Consider the following 14,739-nt stretch of genomic DNA (forward strand, 5'->3'; position numbering starts at 1 on the left):
TTAAGAACATTTCAGGAGGAAAATCCCTCGTACAGAAGCACTTTGTTAATTTTACACTGATTGTTTTGAACACTTCAAAAATAAAAGCAGGTCATAAATGCTTTTTTACATCTAAACTATGACTACTTTTTAAAAATGCCAAGTACTTTGTCTTGAATTCATTATTAGAGTCCTAGGCTTTGAAAACTGGGAATAATTCTCCCTTCTCCTTGCCCGTGAATTGCACAAAAAATGTTGGAAGGGGTGACAAGAAAATGAACCAGATAGGATGACCACGATTTGAATCAATCCAATGCAATTCTTTCAACAGCCATTCTATGGAAAGATCACCGTGTGCCAGATGCTGAGCTGGGTGGCATCTGTCCCTGGCCGTAAGGTAGGGAGAAAAACGGACAAGGAAACAAACCACAATACAATGTAAGAAGTGCTTTCATAGAGGAATGTATAAAACACACTGGGGTCTCAGCTAATAAAGCAATTAATTTTGCCAAGCGAGGGGCTGAGGCTACGGTCAAGGAAGTTTAGAGAGGAAATAACAAAGGCACTAAGCTTTCAAGGAAGAGTGCCCAGATGGACAAGAGGGCACGGTATTTCTCTGTGGATTGGCCTATTCTGGACATTTCTATAAATGGAATCATACAATACTTTGCCTTTTGTGTCTGGCTCCTTCCACTTAGCATAATGGTTTCATGATTCATCCGTATTGAAACACGCATCAGCAAATCATTCCTTTTTATGGCTGCATAATGTTCCATGGTATAATATACCACATTTTGTTGATCTACTCATCAATGGATGGACATCTGGGTTGTATCCACTTTGGGCTAATATGAATGGTGCTAGGCACATTCGTGTAGAAGATTTCATTTGAGTCCCCGTTTTCGATTCTTCCGAGTTTATTTCTAGGAGTGGAATGACTGGATCATTTGGTAATTCTGTGCTTAATTTATTGAGGAACCCTGCAGACAGAGACTTTTAATAAAAGAAAAGGCATGATAAGATTGTATTTTAGAAAGATTAATGCACTAATAGATATTTAAAGAAATAAAATCCCCATAGAGATGGTCCTCCAACGATTCACCAAATAGTTGCTCATTTGTTCTTTCCTGCTTTCTTTCCTTTCCTGCCTGCTCTCTTGCCTTTTTTTTTTTTTTTGAACCTACAAATTGGCATGCAATCTGGTGGTCCAAATATATGTCCACCCACATACCTTGTGGCTCTCCACCATCTTCTGAGGCTTCTGTGCTAAAATCCTGCTAGCTCAGCCCATCTGTAATGGTTCAGATTATTTTCTTGCCTTGAAATTCCTGCTCTAAAGAGGTATCAAGCTTTAATAAATAGGCCGCTCAGTTTCAAATAAGACGTCCAAGAGAAGCATAGCAATTCCATCAAGAAATGTGAGGTGCGCTGGAGTGGGCTGGCTTTGAACATTCCTGCTGAGATGACTGAGATTCATCCTGACACAGTCTCCCTCCACCCCCTCCTCCAAACCCAAGATCATACACGACCAAACAACTGCCTCCTCACGTGGCCTTCCGGATTTGCAATTCTGAAAGCAAACAGTTCTTCACAGAGATCTCAAGGATTATTCAAGCCCCGTAAAGACACTGGTAAAGCGGCTCTTCTTCAGATTAGAATTGGTTAGCTTCTCAGGTTTTGACTAAGTGCCTGTACCAACACATCAGGACACGGACAACCGCGGAGTGAGTTGCTCATTTCCTTTCTCCAGTTGTTGTAGTGACAGACACATGCTGTCTCTAATAATGGCCACTCGGTCACCAGTCAAGGGATGAGAATAAAATATGTTATGGTCACCATGGTTTTCCTACAAGAAATTAAAACAAGTCATACTATGGGGTGAACAGATTTTTATAAACCAAGCTGGCTTGAGGTGGGGAGAAAGGTATATTCAGAATAATGGTCACCACAGAGCTCTTCTCTAATGTGCACTGAACTTCTACATGGGTTGAGTGGGGGGAGGGGAGGTTGGGGATGGGGGCAAATGTATATCCAGGAAGCACTAAAAACATTGAACTCACCAAAGTAGTGTGCAACAGATTTATAGCAACTGCACTATCAAATCTTAGAGTACATCCATAGCCCCTAACACACACAATTTTGAACACTTTACCTTCCATGTCTAAAAGTGCATTTATAAATAAGCCTCCTTAGAAATAATCATGAAGTCTCTGGGTCATTAGAGAGTAAAGAATCACAACGGGCTCTTCACAAAGGCACCGGGATTTCACCTAGGTGACTCAGTTGGTTACGCATCTGACTCTTGGTTTTGGCTCAGGTCATGATCTCACAGTTTGTGAGTTCGAGCCCTGCGTCAGGCTCTGTGCTGAGCCTGTGCTGTCAGCACAGAGCCTGGAGCCTGCTTCAGATTGTGTCTCGCTCTCTCTCTCTCTCTCTCTCTCTCTGCCCCTCCCCTGCTCACGCTCTGTCTCTGTTTCAAAAATAAATAAACATTTTTTAAAAATTAAAGAAAAAAAACAACAACAAAGGCACTGGGATTTCAAGGCACTACTGTGTGCCCAAGAAAGTCAGCAGAATATGCTGCCCCAAAACATGCTACTTTTGCATAAGGACTATTGTGAGCTGAAGGCAATTGAGAAGAAGTAGATATAATATAAGAATACTTTTCTGCCCTCCTCCTTCCCCTATCTACCAGGAAGGTTGGAAATTCATCTCTAAGTGCTCCTGTGTATATGCACCATGCATATGTTAAATTTCTGTTGTTTTCCTTTTGTTAATGTGAATTCCATAAATCTGATTTATAAGGTCCCAAGTGGAGAAGCTAGGCGTGCAGAGGGAAAAAGGTATTTTTCTTCCCCTTTGCCCATGAGGGCAGGATACAGAGAGACAACATAGTAAATCTGGGAAAGCTAGTAGAAAACCTGGGTTCTCCTCTCAGTCCTGATCTACCTGCAGAATAACCACAGCTGGGACAGGACTGCCATTTGAAGTTCCCTACTGCGGCAGGCACTATGGTTGTAAACACAACAACCACATTTCCTTAGCTAACAGAAACCAAATCTTGTTACCCTGTCAGGCAGCCAAATGCTTCCTGGGAAGACTGGGCCCTTCCTTCTCCAGGGCCAGAAGAAAACTTAATTGGTCTACGGGAATTCTGATCATTCCATTCCACTTCCAGGGATTGGTTTAGGGAACGGTCATGTGACAGAATTCTCACCAATGAGACCTCTGGGAAGTCTGCTGGGAGACTTATGGGAAATTACACTTTTTATCAAAGAGGTTCACCAAATGGGGTAGTCTCCCTTCCTTCCTGGTTTGAACTGTTGTTGTATGGGGAAGTGACTCATGGCACCGCTGTGACCAGGAAGAGACAAGCCTGGAGGCAAAAACAGCCATGTTGGGACTACTAAAGCCCAATAGCACTGAATCTTTAATCAGCCCAGGTGCAGGCTTCCTCCAAGCTTCTTGTTATGGGAGATAATACATTTTCCTTGTAGGTAAAGCCGTTTTTATTTAGGTTTTCTGTCATTTGACACTAAGAGATCCTCAACTGATAAACCCACCTAGGTAAGTGGGTGTTTATCAAGCACTTTATTAATTGCCTTTTATAAAAATTAGACCCACAGCTCAAATTATAATGTTTCATACCTAATCAGAAATGCTGCTCTACCTGACCTTTGCAGAAATAAAAACAACTCCAGAAAACTCCATATATAGACTACTTGGCCAGGGGCAGGAAATAAGTCTGCCATTTTAACCTGTAAATAGAACTGGAAGCATGCTAAAACAAAAACTCTGTGATAGTTTAGAAATAAAAAACCAACCAAACAAACAAACAAAGAAAAACATGCTCTAAAAAGTACCCATGCCACAAATCTCCAAAAGGAAAATCTGGCCAATTAGGAAGAAGCGCTCAATTTCCCCCGTGGCGTAATCAAATTATTACTGCAGAATCATCTGTATGTGTGGATTAGAGAACAGGGAGTGACTCCGTTTAAGGTCTCTCAGAGGCTCTCAGACATATTTATTTCAATAACCGTGTCACATTTGGAGGACATACAAAACTGTGCTCCTGTCACTTTTTAAAAATTGTCCCAAGTCAGGTGTGTTGGGGCCAGTTCAGAAGACTAACCGGTAATGAGTTATTTACACAGCTCCCAATTTTCCAAGTCAGTAGTGGTGTCCGGGATGACTCCGGGGGACCGAAGCGCCCATGCGCACACTATCCATCAGCTCCCTTCACCGCCCTCCACGAAGAATATGCAATGTGGATAAAGCCCCCCACTGCCTGTCAGACTGCAATCTCTCAGCTTCTTCTATACAAGATTGAAGGGCCTCCTTTCTCCAAATGATAGACTGTTTTATAAATTAAAACAGATTCAAAATGCTGCTGATTACAACATCCCCTCCCTCACAGGCGTTCTGATAATGGGCTTTCAGGAAGAAACGGAGGGAATTCGGGCCGGTGTGTTGGGAATTGCATGTAATTGATAGGCATTCGCAGCACACGTGGAAATCTTCTACCCCAGGCATCATCGCAAAAAAATTGGGTGAGGATCGTTGCTCAAAGTTCCTTTCAACTCTGTGGATCTTTGATTCTACATGTGCTTACCTATTTTCCTCCTACCATGCTGAGTCTCCTTCAGAAAGAAAAGGTAACTCTTGAGAAAAAAGGAGGAAAGAACTACAACCTGACTTTGATGCTTCTTGGGCGGACATCTTCTGGCTGGATGTTCTCTTCTACTGCTGAGTAGTAAACGCTTTCCTTGCATCTTTTGTTTTGTTTGTTTCGACACCCGAACAAAAAGACGGCGTTTTTCAGAAACATTCGTGTTAGCAGTCACTGTCACTTTTCCCGCCACGCTTTTCTTCAGCTCGTCTCATTATTTGTCTAGTGCTTGTGAGTTTTAGCTTCCTTCAGCCAAAGCTTCCATTGTCTGAACACCAAAGTTTCCTCCAATGTGTTGGATGCGAAGAAGGAAATGATCCAGAAGAAGTGATTCTGAAGCATCAGTGACATAAAACAAATACTGAGCTCCAGTTGGCCTGGGCTCAGTTACTCCCATTGTAACTCCCATTGTCACCGTGATGATCTGTTTCATGCTTTCTCAATCCCATGACAAGTGACCAGTTCTGTTGTTTTTCAGAATAACTTCATTGAGGACCATTTTACGGGAGGCACACGCTTAAAATTCCATGACAGCTGTAACCGTTACTGTAAGCAGTTTTCAAAATCGTGAGAACTTAAGAAATGGCATTTGAACCCAAATTAACGACCTACCCAAACCTCCTTCCTCACTGCTCTGGGTACGGTTAGGGAAAGTACAACCCCACAAGACAGGAGGACATAGCACCCATATTTTTCACTAAGCAGCCTCTTATCTTCAAAGGCATTTCCTTTCCAACACTCAGTAACATTTGTTGACTGATCACTGAGTGAAGCAAATGCTCACATCCCCTACACCAAAGAAAAATTCCTTAAAATATTAAACAAAAGACATCCGAGCCAAATATAGGTTCCCCACCCTCCCCACTCCACCATTCTCCCAACCCTGCCTGTTCCCCTGTGACAGACCCGAAGTCTGCATGTCAGTGCTTATTGGCAGATGAAAGGATCAGTGTTGATTTGCAGTTGAGTGACCTGTTGCAAAGGGACAGTCAAGCCCCCCTGGAATTATCGATACATTCAGAATTTCCAACTTCTGTTCCTGGAAACTTTTCCCTCCGTACCTATATGGTATCAAATTACCCAGAGAGACCAAAAGGGAACATAGTACATCCTCTAGGTCCTTAGAGGAGAAATGAGTCGATTGATTTTTACCTGTGAACAAAACATCGAAAAGTCTGAACACTTTTCTAGCAAGTTCTAGAAAATCATTCCATGTGTCCGCAGTAATTTAAGATCACAGAAACTAAAATACGGTTGGTATTGTTTCCCTTTTTTCCCTTGCTAATGCATCCTCTGATGGATGCCCCCATGACATTATTGTTAGGTCTGCAATCAGTTTATCTGGCTGAACTCCAAGAAAGATGGAGCGCAGCATATAGTTTCCAGTTAACTCTGCAGCAAACAAAGGCTGTCGGCCTCAGACGGCCAATGCCTACTCTCATGCTCCAAGTTCAGTCACATCCTTTTAGTTAAAACTTGCAATAAAATAGATTAATCACTGCAATCACTTTTAACCACAGAGAAACACTGTAAGAAAGTGGGGAAAAAAATAAACTGACATAAATTTTATCAGGTTTCGAAGACAACGTCCACTTTCTATTTACAGATGCCTTTATTTTGATAAAAATCTTTACAACCAGTTGTGCAAAGCTTTAGACAATATCAATATTGTGCTGGGTTTGTTTTTTTTTTTTAAATTGTAACTGTAGGAAAACACATTTTTTAAACCTAAAGCAAGTCTACACGGTCTTAAAAATGATCTTAGCTGAATTGCCCCAAAATGTGGAGTTAGGTTTTACTCCGAAAGAGACATATTGGCTATGTGACGTATTTACCAATCTTCCAGTTTGATTGTTTTTAACTTGGCCTTTCTATTTCACCAGTTGCTTTTGCAAGGGGGGAGGAAGTGAAGAGGATGACCAAATCTGATTATTTTTATTCTTTTAGCCAGCAAGCAGTACCAGAAAATGGAACCCAGATGTTCACGCGATTGGGTAGCAAAGAACAGTGGAAGCTCCCTGAGAGATAAAGTGGGAACAAGCAAAGTGGGCTGAGGGAATGAGGAGACAGCCACACCAAGGTCACAGCTAGCTTGGCAGAGGTCACAGACCAATAATCTGGGGTGCATTGCACTTCAGGTATAAGGGAGATCAAAGGAAAGGTCATGCTTGGTAAGTGTTGGGAACACCGGATGGCCCGCCTAAATTCCTTCAATGTTCCCACTCATTACGGTCTCCAGCTCAGCATCCACACTGGGAGTCTCCCTTACTCCCTCAATGGAATGTAACGTCCAGATGCTCCCCTAACAAAAGCTTATCATCTACAGCAATCAAGAACACTTGCAATTACCAGTAGCCTGCCTGATGGGATTTGAGGGCTCTTGTTGAGCTATGGAGAAGAAAAATCAGTAGCTAACACAGAAAAATCACAGCAACTTGGATATAATTGGATATGAACTTTCTATGACATAGCAAAAACTCTTCCTTTTTTCTCCCTCAAAGCCATTGCTAAATGTTATCCATGAGACATGGTGGATACAAATGTCATTGATTCTGGCAATTTTGATCACAAGCCACTTAACACACCATCCACTTTTGTGTTTAGAAGTCCGTTTTAAAAGACAATTCCTATGTGCAGACGGAAAGAATTTAAGCAAGTATTTTTTTTTTTTTTTTTTTTTGCTAGCAGAGTGGCAAGTCAGAATTTAATTTCTCTTCAAGATAACCTTCAGGAGCGTTAGCAATAGAACGTGTGGAAACACACTCTGTTCAGCCTCAAAACACTGTGCGGCAAAACTACAAATCTAGTCGTTAAGAGTTGTGTGGTATGAGCCGGCGGTTGTTTAATCAAAAAGGGCTCATTTAATACTGTGCCTAGTGTCAGAAATGATGCAGAAAGAAAATGTGTCTTCTTCCCCTCGTGCAAGATGAATGTGTGTGACATAACAGTGCACGGGGAGATCCCCCATGAAGTTCAGCCAGGATGGGAAAGATCACTCCTTTCTCTGCTCAGATGAGAGACTTGGCTCTGCTAATGAGCAGGGAGAGAAACGCTCTTCAAAGTGGGGTGTGTACATGCCATCTTTTGGAATGCAGGGTGAAAAGAGTTGAACTTCTGTCGATATCTATTACCACATCCCTTCAAAATTTGCTTCTGTCTGTGCTTTATGATGCATGTGTTAGCACAGTCCATGCACATAATTTAAAAATGAATAAATACAAGCGATATGGAGTGCTGCTCAAAACGGTTTCAGAGACCACTTGCTTGAAAGAAAAAGGAAGTCTTATTGATATCCCCAGCACCCCCAAAACTAAGGAATCCCTTTGCCAGCGGCGTCTTCCGGTCCAAGAGAAGATCTGGGAACAATATGTGACCTAATGGGTCAGAGGGGAGAAACAGTGCTAGTCTCTCAACCTTCCTAGATATAGCTACTCTTGGGAGATAATTATTCTAACACAAATGATACTTTGGTCTACAAATGGGCTGAAGAAAAGCATCAATCTAATTCTGTGTCAGGTAGAACTTTGTGGGTCCTGTACAGACTATTAATTTCATGGAAAATAAGCAACAAGGGAAACAGATAAATCATTAGCAGAGTGATCCAGTGAATTTCCTACCAATTTTCCTACTTTCTTTCTCTTGCAGAGAACAAAATGACAAAGTATTTGTGTCCCACTGTCTTTGATATCTCTGTTTATCTCATTAGATGAAAAATGCTTCTGAAACCACAAGGACATGTTTTATTTCAAGTTTCAAGAATTCAATCCTAAATGATTTATACAAGTTAACATTATGCATACAGAATTATGATCTTCACATTTCTGAAATTCTATCCCTTTAAATTTCACAAAAACAAAACACTGCAACATTAATTTTCTTTTTGTTTATTGCAGGCAATATATAATCAGAATTTGATCTCCATCAACAAGGCACATATATTTGAAATGTAATGTTAATTGCTTTTAATGAAGATTTTTAATTAAAAAATTTTAGGAAACTAAAGTGAAGGCCAGTAAGAACAGTTGGAACTTCTGATGTAATTTCAACGACTAATCCCCATTCAAAATTAATTTCTCCAAAGCTCACCACATAATGTATTCACAAGTCTCATCAATGTTTATTTATTAAAATCAGTGTTTTCAGTTACTGAAAGCAGCATTATATAATGTTTCCAACTGAGATTCCTTCCATCTGCCCTCCTATTTGAATGTTCATCAAGTGGTTTAAACAGAGGAGTTGTACTTGGAACAGAAGGGCCGGGGACCCCAAAGGGCAGAGCACTCCATCACTATGCACTGTACTCTCTATCATTTGCCAACCAGTGCTAGCTGCCCTCCCCAAGTGCTCTTCCCATAACCTACTAAGTGCAGTTACTACATAACCCACTAGAAACTAACTGCACCACTTGATATGAACTCTACGAGGACAGACGTTTGTATGCATTGATTCATTCCTGTATCCTCCACACTTACACACTTACAGGGTACCTAATATATATCTGTTGAGTGAATAAATCGGATGGATGAATGAATGAGTCAATGAATGAATGAAGATCCTGTCTTTAGGTCACCTCTTCTCATTTCCTGGGCTTCTTGTTTAATCCATGCCACGTCTACCTGCTTTACTGGCTTTCTGTGACTTTTGCATGGACAGGTCGCATTCAAAATTCTAGCAGTCCCGGTGGCACTGAGGCGCCTGAGGCTCTATGCTTTAAGTCTATTCTCTCAAGTTCCTGCAACCAGGGTCTCTCAACTTTTATATTCTTACTGGCAAGTGGAGGATGACTTCTTTGGATATAGTCCCTACTTTGACCAGTGAAGCTTCCTTAGCATCAAAAGTTAGCTGCAAGAAGGAACTACACGGAAGAATAATTTAGAATCAACGGACCAACTCAAACACAAAAGAGCCGCACATGGCAAATCTTCCTCATATTGCCTTGAACATAATAGGCTCTCAGTGGGCACTTACCGCACTGGATAGTAAACTATGGAAAAATACAGTGTGAACCTAATATCTCTAAAGCCTTTACAAGCTATCCCAGTGGGCAAGAGAGTGAAATGTGGACTGGTCAGCGTAGGGCTGGTTAGAGGACTTGCAGCTGGAAAAACGAATGTCCTCCAATTGTGCTGTCGAATGGCCCTCTGTCAGCCTGGTAGGCTCTATCTAGTCTTGGTTCTTAATGGATTTATCAATAATAACTTCACCGCCATTCTCATTGAAGGTCCTGCTTGTAGGGCCAGTCTAGACCTCCTAGGGTCACGCTGGGCTAGCAGTGAACTAGAATCATAAATGAAGGGTGACGATCAGAATTTGGTGACTTTTCCCAAATATCTGTCCCATCGAGACCAATGCTTTTCTGGCTCATGTGATTTCTCTTCAGTAAAGTAAGATGACATAGACTATCCGTCTATCCGTGTCATTTCTAAACTAATCTCTCATTCTCTACATTGAGACTGTTTCTGTCTCCTCTCCATCTCTCAGAAATACTTGCCTGGCCTCCGGGAACACGAAATGCAAACAATCCCAACTATGAGAATGTTTTCCACATTATCAACTCACACTTTCTTCTCCGCAACAACTTTACTCACCTCCAGGCTTGGCCTTCTAAGTCCGTATGTAGAACAGCTAATCTCTTTCTTTTTCTCTCAAAAGCTCACTAACTATCCCAGGCAGGTCTGTGGCCCTTGCCCACCCCACCCCACTCTCCCATTTGAATCTACTTTCCTTCATTTCTTATGGTTAAAATTTCTAAAGGTTAGAACTCATAAACAAGGCAATTCAGAGAAGAAAGTAGAAATAGAACATAAGACCCTAGTTATCTAAATTTTTAAGTGAGATGTGATTTCAACTGCTAGATGTATATGACTCATTTAAGAAATTCATACCACAGCCACTAAGGTCCGATGCCAAGACAAAGGTAATAATGTTTCCCTAATACTGATGCCAAAATCAAATTGTTCATAGACTCACAGAATTTTAAAGCCGTTCATTTTGCCCATTCATTTCGCAGCTAATGAAACGGAGATCCATAAGAGTTATATAACCAGCCCAAGGTAGATTAGTAGGAATGTTGAAAGTACTTGACACATTTTTGGCCATCTCCCAAAAAACAAATTATGATCCTATAATGTACTGATATCTGTCATTTTCTCCAAACTCCTCATGTCTTAATAATGTCAGCTCATTAACTTCCCAGAAAGCTAAATTTACACTGTTATTATTACAACAATGTTAAATTTTAGAACTAGAAAATTCCCTAAAGAGTAGTCAGCTTTCCTGATACCACAGACAAGCAAACTGAAGGCCAATGAGACCCAGACACTTCTTGGAGGACACATTGCAACTGAGCAGCTGAGCCCGTGTCTTCTGGTTACAGCCTAGAACCCTCTAGTGTTCTGCACAAAGAATGAGCTAAACACCATCAATATTACAAAGTTGATATTGCTTTCATCTAAAACACCACATTCATGATGAGAAAAACATAATTCTTTTAACTAGTATAGGAATCTTATGGAAGTTGTAGTCTGGACAAACATTTGCCAGAAAGACTATAGAAGAAGGGATTTTGAACAATAGGCAGGAGATTGGATTCAGTGACCTCTAAAGTCCCTTCCACCTTTAGGATCATTTGATTCTGGACTGCCCAAGACCTGGGCACCACAGCTAGCCAGGGCACTTCCAGAGGTGGGGAAGGTGCAGTATCCCAGGGTGGGGGTGGGGAGGTGGTCCCTCTCCTGTTGTCAGGTTAGACTCTGCCCTGCTGTCCCAGGCATTCCTCTCTAGCCAATTTACATGCAATCAACTCTGTAAGCATAGAAAGAGTGTAAGGCAATGCAGCTCTCTCGTTTCCAAAGACAGACTACACTGCTTAGCTTTCAAAATTGCCTTGCCTAAATGAGCATTCCATAACCGAGCCTCCAAATTCAGCTTTTGCAGTTTGTTCATGTACTATGCTACTATCAGAATTAATTATGCAGCATCTTCATGAGGTGAAATCAGATTTGGATGCGAGTTAGGAGAGGAAAGAAAAAGGTTTACTTCCTTAAGGAAGGCTTCTGTCCTTATCCCCCCCCCCCAAAAGCTCTGGAGTCCCTCCATGCACAGACAGATTTCAGATGGCAGTCCCCAGCTGAGCTAGCCATGGGAAGGAGGAAGTTGACATGTATGAGAAATGAAGAATATGCCAACTAACAAGACTCTGAAGGCCAAACCGTTATTAACCCCCTCCTTTCTACGTGATTCCGTTCCACAGTATAATTCAACACAAGTCCCTTCTCTGGCTTTCCTGAATGGCTACTAGATACTAAAACGTACAGATTTTAGACTTTTTCCTTTTTGCAAGAATGAGTCCAAGGGAAAGAAGGTATGCTTTTTCATCTCAGAGAAAAAGAATGTACATTAAGAGTGGAACCCTGAAAGTTAGAAGGAAGCTTCACCCTTAGGACGGTCTCGTTGAATATTTTTACATGAATGAGATTACCAAAAAAAAAAAAAAAAAAAAATCAAACTTTTGATTACATGCATGGGACCCAGGTGTTGCATAGACTTCAGAAGAGCAAACTGATGCTCTACAACTCAGTACCCAAAACCAAAACGACAAAAGCAGCCTTACACGGTATCCCAAACACGAGAGACTCCACTCCAAACCCAGAAAGCTGCACTTTAAAGGGCTTTGGAGGATTCTCTCCTCTCACCCTGGCGTGCCTAGACACTGAGGATGGTGTGAGGAGTGATGGATCCGGAAGGCTGGAAAAAAAGTAGACGTCCTATCTGCGTGCAGCTGCCTCGCCAATGAATTAATGCTATCTGAGGTCTAATCAATACGAACCCTGCACTTTGGGGTTGGGAAGAAAACCTCGGGCCTCCTTAGCTTCCCATTAGCCTGCCAGGCTGGGATGACCACACCAGTTCCGTCTAATGCCGACAGGAGCACAATACAAGAAAAAGCCCCTTTCTGCCTCTTCTGAGGCTTGCACCACTTTACTTCCAAAGGTATTTCTAAAAGGAAGGCACAACTTGAGAGGTGGCCGGCTCGGAAAGGTCGGGTCTTTCTTATTGTTACCCTCCGTAGGGGAGCAGCGGCGAGAAAAGCTGCACATGCATTCCAAGTCTGGCAGGTGTACAAAGACAGCGAAGGACGAGGGGAGAGGAAAGGAAGAGGGGCACAGGAGGCAAGGGAAAGAAAGAAGCAGCTAGAAGCCGGGGCGGGGGGGGGGGGGGGGGCTACAGCACAGGCTTGAGGGAAGGAGGGGAGGGCAGGATGAGAAGGGAAGAGTGGTGGAAAGAAAGAGCCAGAGAAGAGAAGAGGGGAGGGACGGGGAAGCAAGAAAGGACGAGAAAGGAAGAACCGAGGCGGCCGGGAAGGATGAAAGAATGGGCCGGGGAGAGGGGCGCGGGGACGCGGCCGCGGGGACCGGCGCGCCCCGGGGGAGTCGCGGGCTGCGCTCCCCGCGCGGGCGCCCGGGGCGCAGGGCGCGCCCGCCGCTCACCTTTCAGGATGAGGGTGTCGATGTCCCGGTCGATGCCCAGGAAGTAGCACTTCCTCCAGAGGCCCGAGTAGGTGGCGAAGAGCGGCCGGCCGCACTCGGCGTCCAGCCCGCCGAGCCCCAGCAGCGAGCGCCAGGACTCGGGGTCGGCGCGCCCCGGGCCCCCCGGGAGCAGCCGGCGCCCCAGCGGGGGCGAGTCCCGCAGCGGCAGGTGCGACAGCGGCATGAGGCGGTTCTTCTGGTCCGGGGGGTCGGCGCCCGCGCGGCTGCGCTCGCAGCTCTCCTTGTGGCGCCGGGGGTCGGTCTCGTACCAGTGGTCGGTGAAGATGGCCGTGACCAGCAGCCCCAGGGAGCAGAGGCTGAGGCCGAGGCTGAGCGCCGTGACGAGCGCCCGCGGCTCCATGGCTTCCCGCCCCGCCGCAGCCGCCGGTGGGCTCGCGCGCCGCCGCCAGACACAATGCACTTGGCCTCGGCTCTCCGCCGCGCTCCCTCCCGCGCTCCCCCACCTGCCCCCCACCTCCCTCCCTCCCGCGGCCTCCCCGCCCCCCGGCTCCCCGCCCGGCTCCGCTCCTCAGACCGCCCCCCCCCGCCCCCACCGGGCCCCCGGCTCCCCGCCGCCCCCCGCGCCGCTCGCACTTTCTGGCCCTCCCCCTCCCCCTCCTCCCCGGCCCCGCGGCGCCCCCCACCCGCTCACTCCCCTCGCCTCCTCTCCACCGCCCGAGCCTGCCGTCCGCCCTTCTCCCCGGCGATCCCCCTTCCCTTTTAATCCCTCCCCACCGCCCTCACTTTTCTCTCCGGTCCTCCTCTCTCTCCCCCTAACCCTGGCCCCACTTCCCCCTACTTTTCTTCAACTCTTCCTCTCTCTTTTCCCCACTCGTTTGGTCTCGCCGTTCGCCGACTCCGTGTCCCTTTATACCCCTGCCCTGGACTGGAAGCTTCTCTCCACCTACCCCCGAGCACGCTGCCTCGCGTCCTCTCCCCTCCAACGACCTTAAAAGACATCCACCGAAATCAGACTCAGTCTTGTCACTTGTCCAAGTTGATTTTGATCAGTGTCCCGTTTTGCACCCAGAAGCAAATCCCATCCAGAGCTGGCTGCGTGGTGATATTTAACTCTTTGGAATCGTGATCTGGAGCTGGAGCCCCTGTCTCTCGACGCCTGAAGGATGCAGCCTCTTAGACCCCTTGGCCGCTCTCTGTCGGTGCTCTCTTTCCCTCTCACTTGTCCACTGCAACCTCTATGCGTTCTCTCTGCTCCAGCCCCTCTTCTGGGGGCGGGGGCTGGGGGGGCGGGAGAGGCACCGAGTGTCACTGGAGCGATGGAACGTTGGCGGGGGATGTTCTTCCACTTCCCCTGAGCCTGTTGTGAGACGACTGCTTTTTTGTAGACCACCTCTATCTCCAGGCAGAGTGACGGCCTCCTGGAATTTCCAGAAGAGCAGAGGATCGACGAACCCTTGCAATGGCACGTGCTCTGTGAGGCGATTATTGCATTTGAATAAAGAAAGCCCCCAGGGATAGATCAGTGATTTAAAAAGAAATGATTTTCTCCCGCGCGAGTTTCTTGCATGGGATGGGAGGGTCGACAAAAAAGCAAAGCTGCAC

At 45.0% G+C, this 14,739-nt stretch overlaps 1 protein-coding gene across 2 annotated transcripts in view; it reads right to left on the reverse strand.

The window, feature by feature from the left end:
* TMEM178A (transmembrane protein 178A) overlaps positions 1-13,586 on the reverse strand; it is a 51,821-nt gene extending 38,235 nt beyond the window's left edge. For both annotated transcript variants that reach the window (XM_047853572.1, XM_047853571.1), the window contains exon 1: positions 13,138-13,586. In XM_047853572.1, the coding sequence (XP_047709528.1) occupies positions 13,138-13,537 (400 nt within the window). In that variant the 5' untranslated portion in view covers positions 13,538-13,586. The remainder of the gene's footprint in view (positions 1-13,137) is intronic.
* Positions 13,587-14,739: the final 1,153 nt, after the last annotated feature.

This window comes from Prionailurus viverrinus, chromosome A3 (genome assembly GCF_022837055.1).
Source record: "Prionailurus viverrinus isolate Anna chromosome A3, UM_Priviv_1.0, whole genome shotgun sequence".
NCBI classification, from domain to species: Eukaryota; Metazoa; Chordata; class Mammalia; order Carnivora; family Felidae; genus Prionailurus; species Prionailurus viverrinus.